This window comes from Anguilla anguilla, chromosome 5 (genome assembly GCF_013347855.1).
Source record: "Anguilla anguilla isolate fAngAng1 chromosome 5, fAngAng1.pri, whole genome shotgun sequence".
Lineage (NCBI taxonomy): Eukaryota > Metazoa > Chordata > Actinopteri > Anguilliformes > Anguillidae > Anguilla > Anguilla anguilla.
The window spans coordinates 30,830,537-30,841,954 of record NC_049205.1 but is presented as its reverse complement, the minus strand read 5'-3'; the positions used below and the strand labels follow the sequence as shown (position 1 = coordinate 30,841,954).

Here is an 11,418-nt window from a genome sequence, read left to right as displayed (position 1 = left end):
GTCCCCTGCACTTGGACCGGTACTTCTCTCTAGGCGTTTCGTCATACTTGTTCCTGGTTATGGTTATACAGTTTGTTGTACGTCGCTCTGGATAAGAGCGTCTGCCAAATGCCTGTAATGTAATGTAATGTAATTTCTACTGCATCCACTTAATCGGCAACAAAACGCGAACGCATTATCTGCCATTGCTAGACGAGGCGGGCAGGCTAGTCAACCGAGAAGTGTCCGACTTTTTGACTCCTCCCCCGACTGCAATCGGCTACTCTCGCCTGTTTTCGAGGCGAACCGAAAGTCATCTCAAACAAGCCTAATGCGCTTTCGGCCGATGAGACGTGAGACGTGGCCACTGTGGGATGTACGTGTAAAACCTCTCTGCCGCATCAGCTGAAGCGTCCAGCTCAGCTGCGCTGAAACTCGGGGCTGGATGGCAGGGACTGTCTGGAGTAAAAACTGCAGGGATCTCCGCTGGGTAAGTTATACGATTTTTGTATTTATATTTCATTGGCGAATTATAGCTTTTAGCAAATTAAAAGAAACGAACTTGTCAGTTATCTAGCTGTTTAGATTTGGATTATTTCTTGCGAGCTATGTAGAAATAGCTAGCTCCAGTGACGTAACGACTGAAGACGCATGTAGTGATTCTTACTAATTGGAATGCCTAATATCTAAACGCTGACTAGCGAGAGACATTTTTAATGATTCCTTATGCATTCTGGTCTGGATTTTGTCAGATTACTTTTAGATGTGATTGTGGTGCTACCGTTATTGATTAGGTGTCTGCAAACTACTTTCTGTGTCTTCGTGTAGAACACGTAATGGACCGTCGTTTTCTCGAGCTTTCGGAGCGTCCCAACGTTAATGTAACTAATGCAAGCGAACGCTCCATTCCCTTCCTGCACAACGTAGCTTGTATTGTGGAAGCTCACTCTTGTTAGCGGGTTAGCTAGCCACTTTCTAACTTTCTAGCTACTGTTGTCATTAAACGCTTGTACTGTGCATTTTTTTACGGTGTTGACTGCCTTCTAAAATAGGCTCTCACGCAAATGTACTTGCTGCCTAAGGAGCTAGAGCCCAGTGACTTGGATCAATTTCATATTTCGAAATAGCCTAGTTTTTATTTAAATCGCTGAAGGAATCGTTAGCCTACTTACAATGTGGCTCATTTGATCGGTGTAGCTAGCAAGCTGCACAGTTAACGGAAAACGAGACGATCTTATCAGTATGACTTTGATGTGCTGCCCTAACTGACCCTGCCAAATGGGTATTCTCCAGCTAACGTTAAACTCACAGTTGAAATCAATGTTGTTATAACTTCGGGCAACTAATAGCCTAAGCTGCTCTTTTCTAGCAAGCTGGTTAAATCAGTGCTTCGTGTAGTTTCGCGGCCGCGCATGTGACGTCATTGTAGTCGATGGTTGCCTTAGCATAGATTACCCTTTCAAGCATCAATTATTCTGAAAGTTTCCATGAATATGAATATCGGCAAATTTCAATGACTATACTGGCTATAGACCATCGTATAAATGTACTGAATAGCATATAATGATCATAATACTCAGAATCATAATACGCATGCTAGCAAAATCGCACGTTATATGAAAAATAAATAGGGCTAGGCCTATATTTTACCCCATAAGTGCTCTGTTTTCTGCAAAACGTACTCACGCCTATAAAAAAAGGATCTTAAGGTCTTCGTTGCATTTAACCATACATGTTCATAAAAATATAAGCAGATAGGATAAGGAAACAGAAAACACCAGAATAAAATTAAATTCTAAATAACCTTCATTAGGCCTACTGCCCATTATAGGGTAACTGCTGTACAAGTCAAGAAAGAAGATTTAGGCCTATAGCCTAGTCTAATCTGACCGCTGTTCCAATTTTAGTATCACTTGTGAGTCTCACAACCATTTCCTTTTCTCTCTCACTGTAGTTCAGTTCAGTTTCAAACTTCACATATTGGCAGCAGTTCCTGCACTCTTCTCATTAGTATTTGCTGAAATAACAAAATGTGTTGTCTTTGGATTAATGTGTACATGCAGATATTGTAATAATTGTAATGTTTGTGAGTGAACTTCCATTGCTTAGCAATTACATGAAACTGCACTCACACCATTCATTACAACGTGTGCCCATTCAGCTCATTAAAAAGTAGGCTAGAACATGTAACAATATAACTAGACTTTTTACAAATATCAGTACACTATTGTATCACTTTCAACATGTGTTGTCGCCTCAATATATCAGTAATGTATCTGATCCAAAGAGCACTTGTCCTTAAGTCAAAAAGCAGTCACAGGTAGCTAGCAGGACAATATGGTAAATGGTAAATGGACTGCATTTATATAGCGCTTTTATCCAAAGCGCTTTACAATTGATGCCTCTCATTCGCCAGAGCAGTTAGGGGTTAGGGGTTAGGTGTCTTGCTCAAGGACACTTCGACACGCCCAGGGCGGAGTTTGAACCGGCAACCCTCCGACTGCCAGACAATCAGTCTTACCTCCTGAGCTATGTCGTCAATATCATTTTCCATGTGATGAAAGCGTGATTGTCACTGATACAGGGTACTTAATTGCTCCTCCAATATGTCAGAACTCAAGTCTGACATCTGGAATTTGTTAGCAACAATGACAAACTAACATGTGGAAAAACAGGAGCATACAACTGTTTCTCTTTTCCTGTCACTTCCCATTTTGTTTCAGTGGTTGATGTCCGAAGTTTGCACAGACAGATGAAGTTGAATTAGGCTCATTAAATGTTATATGAACATTTGTTATCTATCTTCGGTTGGAAACCGGTTATGGAGCTGTGTTGGTAAAAAGATATGTGTGTCATATGTCTACATTTTGGCGAGTGTGGGTGTGCAAAAGAGGTCTGCGTCAAGAGACCGACAAGCCACCTCCGCACACATCTACCAAAATGTAATTTCTATGTATTGCTGGAAAATTAATATAACTGAATATGCACATGTATCCTGTTTATCAGTTTTTAATGACAGCCTGTTGCTGGTTATGCTATAAAAAAAGGAAGTCTTTGGGCTGTGCCTCAGAGTACTAGGTAAGAGTCTTCTCAGGATAAGCTTATGTTTGCAAACAGTAAAGCTTGAATTGAATATTGTGTGCAAGTCTTTTGACTCTTCTCACTGCTGGTGGATGTAGGTAGAATTTCCACCACAGAGCCAAGCTGATAAGTGAACTATTTCCCACATGCATGTAGCCTATTTCTGCAAACATTAATGCTAATTGCAGTAATGATAAAAATGAAAGTTGTTGTTATTATTATTATTATTAATAGTAATAATAATAATAATAATAATAATAATAATAATAATAATTCTTATTATTATTTTGCTTTACACTGTTACTGGTCTTTTCCCATGCTACAGTGTCCTGGCCTGCCTTGGTTGCGATCTCTGCACAGCCTGGAAGAGAGATGAGAGTGCGAGCTTGGAGGCCCGGTTGGGGTTTAGCTGTGTTGCTCAGTGGCACGGCCCTGCTGTATGTGTCCTCTGGGGTTTACAGCCACAGACCCAACGCCAAAAAGATGTCTCAGGCCACTGTGATGCAGGCCGCAGCAGCGAGAACAGGGACCTGGTGCACGGAAGAGCTTTTGAGCTTCCGGGTGCTCTCAGAGCTCTTTGTGTGGGAGAGGGCCGACATCTGGCTCTTCTCCCTCGTAGGCTCCATCATCGTGGGGCTCAGTGGGATCTTCCCCCTGCTTGTCATCCCCATCGAAGCTGGGGCTGCCCTGAAAACAGAAGGTAATGTCCAAACGTCTGCTCCATCTTCCCTAGCTCTCCATCCTTTATGTCAAATGCAGTACAAGCAGATCAGAGGTTTCAGAGGCCAGATACATTTGGTGATTTTGAGTCCTCATGATCAGACACAAGGAATGCAGTCCCTTTGTTCCTGTACTAAGAGAACAGTAATATCATTGAACAGAACCTTACATGAGGGTGGCACAGTGCCAAGAAGTGTATCAGGAGAGAGAAAAAGTAGACTGGGTGCAGGTTGTTTTAGGCAGAGCTAGACAAGTATGCTTTTCAATTGAAAAGCTTGGTGAAAGGGTAAAAACATGATTGAAAGCTGTATAGTGAACTATACATTAACTGTGAACTGACTTGATACAATGAGACCAGGTGCAAACTTAAATGAGCTTGCGTTCGTCGTAGCCCTTCAGCACTTAATAATGTAAGGTTTTTGTCCCCCTGACATAACATCATAACATTACACTCTGATATCCTTATTTTAGGGGATTTGGTTACCTCAAACCGCTTTAAGACTGTGTCCAATACTCACCTTTTAATTAGTTTTGTCAGTAAAGTATTATGAAGATAGCAGTGTACACCACCAACAACACATTTTTGTGTTTGTGACTCTTAGCTTGACTATTGATTTTTCAGCTGTCTTACGCTCTGTATGTCTTGCAATGTGATGATGATGTAGCCATTTCATAAGATTGAATCAGATTGCTTGGTTTTGAGGAATAAACAATTGTCACAGGTCAATTAATATAAATAATAATTGGTCCTGAACGCAGTTCACAGGTGTAGGCATACTGTCCTTAGCAAAATTAGATACGCTTAGGCTTATAACATTTTTTGTCTATGAATAGCTGTAAAAATTGAGTATAGACTACATCACCTTTTACTTGTATCTTTTTATTTATTTATTAATTTTTTACCTCTCCTGGAGTCAAAAAGTTCAAGTTCCGGTATTTACATACATAACATTACATTTAGGCTACATAAAATAATGAAAATCCTATGTCTTAATTATGACAAAAAGTGCTAATTTGCAGAAACATTTGTTAGTGTTATGTTCTTTTAATTGATATAGTTCTTGCCACATGCAGAAACTTGAGAGGCTTACTGCTTTGTTCATGACAGTTTTGGAAATGAGGTCAGTTACACATACTGATCGGTGTGGCTGCATTTCTATGATTGGATACTTATCTCTTAATATTGATGGAGTGACCACAAAAAATGTGTTTCTTGCGATTTTGGTTAAGAGAAGTTTTAGTATTATACTGTTCCCTTAAGCTGTTTCACCTCTTTTAATTAATTAAGTAATTAATAAATATATTTATTTATATATTTGTTTGTTTGTTTTGCAATGAGGTTTGGTCATTCTGTTCATATATGGTGGGACAAGGTGGAACAGTTAATGTTATATGGATTGTTTTCTCGTGCAGTCAAAATATGACATCATATTAGCATTGCTTACAGTATATTGTTCATAACGGTCAGTTCATAATTATATTTATTAAGATTAGAATACTTTAAAGCTTTAAAAGGATGTTTACATCATTATCTTGGATGCTAGTAAGGGCGTCTGCTTGACAAAACTTCCAGAGGTAAAATTAAGAGTAAAGTCAAGTTGATCTCAGTTGACAAGGGAAAAATAAGCTTTAATTTAGGCAGAGTAGGCATCTTATATTGTCAAAATGACCATCTGTAATTAAACAAGTACATTTCCCAACTTTGCTAACTAGGAATACACTCTTCAGATTTGACTGAAGAAATTAGTGCATCCACTCTGCTAGCTTACATCAGCTGTGTTGTAAGCATAGCGGTTGTATTAGCCTAATTTATTCAGTCAGAGCTGACGTTTGGTGCGACCACTGGGTAACCCAGCTAGCTAATTATTTTGGGCTGAAAAAATGCTTATTCATATTGACTACCAAATTTAGTTTATTAAATAGCAGCAGTCTTACTTGTTTTATGACAGATTTTAGTTACTCCTACAAAACTGCCAGACGGCTTTGGTAATCCAAATCATTGGCTTTCAGATTGGCAATGAGTCCAAATGTTAAATCAGTTTAGATTCCAACACAAATTAGGCTATGTTCCCCTTGTTGGCTGCTGTCCAAAAAATATCTATTACCGATATCAAAGGAATACTAAAATAAATGTAATGCGTTACTGATTTATTTTTCACTAATTGCTTTCTTTTGACAACTAGAGAAAAAAAGTTTCACACTCATTCAGTCACAAAGGGTGCATGTAGCACTTTGTGTAGAAAATGTGGCAAAATGAATGTATGGATGGATGGTTGGATGCAGTGTGTGATTTTTTAAATATTGCGCTTATCAGCTGGTTTTTTAGACCTACAAACATGATTACCCCTTCATTTGACTTCCCAAAATGTAATGGTTTGACTCAATTTTTGAGTTTTCCTTTTCATCAACCAGAGTTGAGAAGATTATAATTAAAATTGATGAAATTGTGCAATTCGCTTTTACATTAACCTCAGTTTACTCTTTAAAAGATAAAGGATTATGATCACAGTAATTATCCTTTAGGAGGGAGAAAAGATCACACTGTAATCTTTACCTGGGTTAATTTAACACTTACTTTTAACAACCTCAGCAGAGGTGAATAATGGTGAATGTCTGATCAGTGTATAGATCTCATGTCCAGAGTTCACTTCCTTAAGCTCTGTACCAGATTTAATATCAGGGCAAAATAATTTGCCCAGACACACATTTGTTATTGCTGCAAAATATTTTCCAGCCTCTGCATGTCACAAATAGAATGTTCCTCCTTCACTGCTAGGCCTTATTAAGTTGAGCTATTTAAAAGTGCGTGGCTATGAGTGTTGAATATGTTAAATGTTGATTGCTGCATTCTATACACAGCTGACCTACAGATAAACATTGGATCCAAACCAACATCAATCAACTTTATGTAAATAAGACTTGTAAAGGGGGTGGGGGGTGGAGTTCAGTGCTTCAGCACTGGAGGTGTGGAACGGTTTTAAAGTCAGTTCACCACACAAAATGGATTTAAAGGTTGTTATCCACTTCACTGTAGGTACTTTTGAGTGGAAGGACTGTGAATAACTTTGATATGCTTACAATGGAGGTGTCAAACACATATGGTCATTCAAGCCAATAGGTACTTAAGAATGAATAACATGTCTGATTAATAATTTGTTTAATACGCATGGTGTTTTTTTATTTATTCTGAAAGACATACTCTCTAACCTAATACGTCTCATGCTCTTATTGAAGGTGCCTCTTATTCCTCTTGGGGTCAGACCATCTGTTGCCATGGCCTGGTTCACGCCAACTATTGCTACACATGGGTGTAGGCTGTAGTGTTCAATGGAAGATACAGCTCAGAGGGGGTTCTTTACAGGGCTTGCAGTAATATTTATGTCGACAAAAGCATGTTTTCAACATACAAAAATGGCAGGTTACTCACACATACAAGTCTATAAGTCGGGGTTTTTCCTGCATTAAAATGTCTTAGGCGGGCTGCCGAAAAGTTTTTTTAAGCTGCCCTTCGGAGAAATTGTGCAAAAACAAACAAAAACAAAAAACAATTAGAAATGGTCTGTGCATCTATAGGTAAAATTTGGTCTTGCGTGACGGGTTACTAAGTTTAAAGTTTTGACTGCTTTCAAGTTTACATGCAACCTTAGACACACTAAATTAACTACAGTAGAATCCACTTAATTGCATAAAATAAGAGAGCGAGTGCCGACGAAATTGTGTGACATTCAGGCGTCTGCTATGGATGTGATTATCAACAGAAACCAGCTACCTTTGTAAAATTTTGGGGTTTTTTGTGTCTTTATAGGGCTTGTATGGCCCAGGCCTACTTGATAATAAATGTTGTCTGTGTCCTTAATCATTGTGTTTTGTTCTGTCCACTACTTTGTTATAAAATAATTGCTATTGAAGTGAGTTTAAATTGAAACATTTTGGGAAACCTTTCTTCATCCATTAAAATTTAAACTCACACACTAAAACACTTTAAATGTGTATGCACAGCTTATTTGACTCCTTATTGCTTGTTCATACTGCATACAAAACAGCTTTTTTCACTACCTGAAAATAATAATAATTATGTTGCTTTGCATTACATCAGTCCAGTAGCTCACAAGTTTTGCTAATTAGCTACCAGTAGAGAACATAAAATGGAAATGGTGTAGTATTCCAGCAGTCAATGGCTCTGGCAGTTCCAAAATGATGTGTGGCACATTTTCCTGACTTGGACTGAGTGCACTGATACCTTTAAAATGGAAGATTGACATCATAATGAAAAGTAGTGAGTGATCATCTTCATTCCATGTAAAAGTATTTATTTCCTGCAGTGAAGAGCACCATTAAAATTTTCAACACCCCCCTCTACAGATCAGTAGTTTTGCAGTGGTAACACCAATGTAATCCATATATCAGTATTTTCTTAAACCAGATCCTATGCTAGTTGAGCATTTACAGAATACTACTGCTTTTTGTAAGGCCAGAGCCCCAATGGATTGCCAGTCAACAAAGGCCAAAGTAATCCTGCACTAAACATGAAATTCCAGTAAGATCTGCCAAAACCCAAAATGTTTCATCTCCAATCCGTGAAAAGAACTGATTAGCTGTGAATAGGCCAAAAATAGCGAGCTCCATATTGTAAAACTTTTTTTCTTGATTTGTTTTCGTACTCAACAATTTTCAACTTGTAATCAAACAATTCAAGTGCAGTTTCTCAGCTTTCATGAAGGGTATTTTTTATGCATTTTGATTTTACGATGTAGAAATTGCAGCGCTTTTTATGCAGGTTCAGTTTCAGAGAATGTGTTGGGGCCAGAAAGGAAATGAAAATGTGTACCACCCAAAAAAAAAAGAAAAAAGATCTGTCAAACTTGGTCAAACTTGGTCATTTTAACCAAACCAGACTGGAAAGAATGCATGCATCCTGCCATCTACCCCCAACTGACCCTGCTATTTTGAGTGCTTCCTTTCCTTTGGTTTGGATTATAGGCTATGTGTTTGTCACTGAGTACTGTAACTTGGGACTTGCCTGATATTACCTGGAATTATAATTTGGAAGTTAAGACTTGAGACATACTTATGGCTGATATTGATTTCATTTCAAGGATCTGCAGGAGTGTTTTTAAATTTTACCTGTACCTGAAGTGTATGAAAAGGTCAGATTTGTCTTAAATGTGCTCATCCTAGGGTACAAAAATAGGAATCTAATGGCAGAAGAGGCTGAACCTTAGTCTTAAATGTGAATGGACGACCTGTATACGTGCGTGTGGACTTGCCCTAACAGAGTTGGTTATTGTGTGCATCCGTATGGACTTGCATACCTTTTGTCACTGTTAAGTGCAGAAGCTATGTGATGAAATTCCTGAATTTTTTGCTTGTGCTTCAATTATCATTAAATGCACATTTCATTCTAGAATTAGTATTGCATGCCTGAACAGACCCTTTTTCACAATGGCACCATCAATAATTTACTCCAACTATTGAGTCTTGAATTTAAATTTGCAGGTTGCTTTCTATGCAAGTAGTACAGTCGAGGCGTTTAAAAATATATTTTACTCTTATGAGGCTATTTCAGTTACTCTAGCATTTAACGTATGCTAGCTTTTAATTGTGTTATGTTCATTGTAAAAAATTAGACATGGGGATGTTTACAGGCCCCTGACATAAATTGGCCTAAAAATCCCCAAAATGACTGTTGTCCATATGAGTAATTTAGTCTTGGACAAAATTCTTATCAGGAGTCTAAGATATTCAGGGCGAGTTGGTTTCAAATACATTATTAAAGCAACTGAATTAGAATACAAAGAGGCAAAAGAAGACACGACTGTGCTGATTAGTGTTTTGTGCGTCCCCAGCTGGGTGCCGGAGGTTGAAGCAGCTCCTGAGTTTTGCCATTGGTGGTCTTCTGGGAGATGTCTTCCTTCACCTCCTTCCTGAGGCCTGGGCCTACTCCTGCAAACCAGGTTTGTGCCCATCTTTTCTTCACATAGAAATCCATCCATTCATTTATATCACTCTTTCATTTTTTGCTTTTTGGACCATTCTTTACAAATCCATTTTTGATGATTGACTAGACATTTTAAACAATCATACGTCCATACAGTGCTGTGTGTGTTCAGTATTCTGTGCTTAATCTTGTCAGCTTAACCCTGTTACTGCATTGATTGACCTTGAAGGCTATGTATTACCCTTACTAGTAGCCAATTTTACTAATGTGTGAACTTTATTCAGGTATCTGATAACTGATTAAACCTTCCTTTTGGTAGTCTATTATCGTTCTATTATATTCTATGTATATGTACGTTTCTTTTATTTTGTACAGCTCTTAGAAAAAGTGAAATGAAAATATAGCACTTGGGATATCACATATTTGTGATATCTCTTTCTATTGAAAAAAGAAAAAGAAGATTTCTCCTGACTGTTATTCATCCCAGAAAATGTTTTATGCTGTAGCTGTTTTGTAGAAGGATATCGACTCTGCTATAGGGACTTTTTTCTGACTCTGCCTGTCAGGGGGGAGCCATCAGCATCACAAGACCCAAGGTCTGTGGGTGATCCTGGGCATGCTGTCCTTCCTAATTCTCGAGAAGATGTTCCCAGATGAGGATAGCCAGGATGATGCCAGGACCCAGTGCTCCTCTGTGAGTCTTACAGCAATCCATCATCTTTATGCCTGTTGAAAGGAAATATATTTTGTGGCCATTCGGTATAATGCAGATTGCCATAAAAACCCTGCTTCACAATTAGGTGGTACCTTATAGACGTTGGCGCTTCACAAGATTCTCAAAATCTTTTTTTATTTTTTTTGAGGGGTGACTTCAGGAATGTTTGTACACACAAACAAGGCCTTCGGAACGTGCTTGCTTCTGAACATCTGTATCCCCAAAAAGTCTAACAGCATACTGTCAGTGCAGAGTGGAAAGTGTGTCCCAGGTCAGGAATGTCATCAGCCTATTCTGAACTTTTGCCACCTTTGGAGATGTTGAAATTAGAGGCCGACCGATATATCACATGAGTAGTGGGCTTATTTCATTAATTTATTTATTACATCAGTATGTTTATTTTATATAACCTGTAGATAACAAATGGGTTCATCAGTTATGCATTTTTCCATGTGACCAAAAACGTCAGACAGAACCTAGGACGTCCTGCACATTTTGCTATGGAAATGGGTTGTCCATGGTTTAAGAGTTATACCACACATTACTCTAATGTGCTGTTTTATCTGTTAAATTAGGTGGTATAATCTCTTGCAGGTATATTAATTATATTGCTAATTGATTCACAATAAATCGTAAGACACTAAATATTTGCTGTCAAATCTGTTTGCTGTCAAAATTATTTCTGACATTTGCTTTTGTGCCAATCTGTCAAAATGAGGAGCTCACCTACAGTGAATCCTGTTGTCAAAGTACCTTGGTGAGGACTTGCCCATGTCTGTTTATCGCTGACTCGGATGGGTTGATGTTGATAAGCTGAATAAGGGGTTGTTGCATAACATAGGAGTTTTCATTTTTTAAATGTACACCATCGATTTGCCTTTGCAGAATTAACAGTGCCCATCACTACACCCCTCTTGAGCCACAGTAAATAATTTCCTTTAAACAAAAAACTGACAAATATTCAGGGAATACTGGTTCAGTATAT

The 11,418-nt window shown here is 38.3% G+C and overlaps 1 protein-coding gene across 1 annotated transcript in view; it reads left to right on the top strand.

The window, feature by feature from the left end:
• The first annotated feature begins 204 nt into the window (after nucleotides 1–204).
• slc39a13 (solute carrier family 39 member 13) overlaps nucleotides 205–11,418 on the top strand; it is a 33,922-nt gene continuing 22,708 nt past the window's right edge. The window contains exons 1-4 of the mRNA XM_035419467.1: nucleotides 205–469; nucleotides 3,386–3,760; nucleotides 9,627–9,734; nucleotides 10,285–10,412. Coding sequence (XP_035275358.1) covers nucleotides 3,433–3,760; nucleotides 9,627–9,734; nucleotides 10,285–10,412 — 564 coding nt within the window. The 5' untranslated portion in view covers nucleotides 205–469; nucleotides 3,386–3,432. The remainder of the gene's footprint in view (nucleotides 470–3,385; nucleotides 3,761–9,626; nucleotides 9,735–10,284; nucleotides 10,413–11,418) is intronic.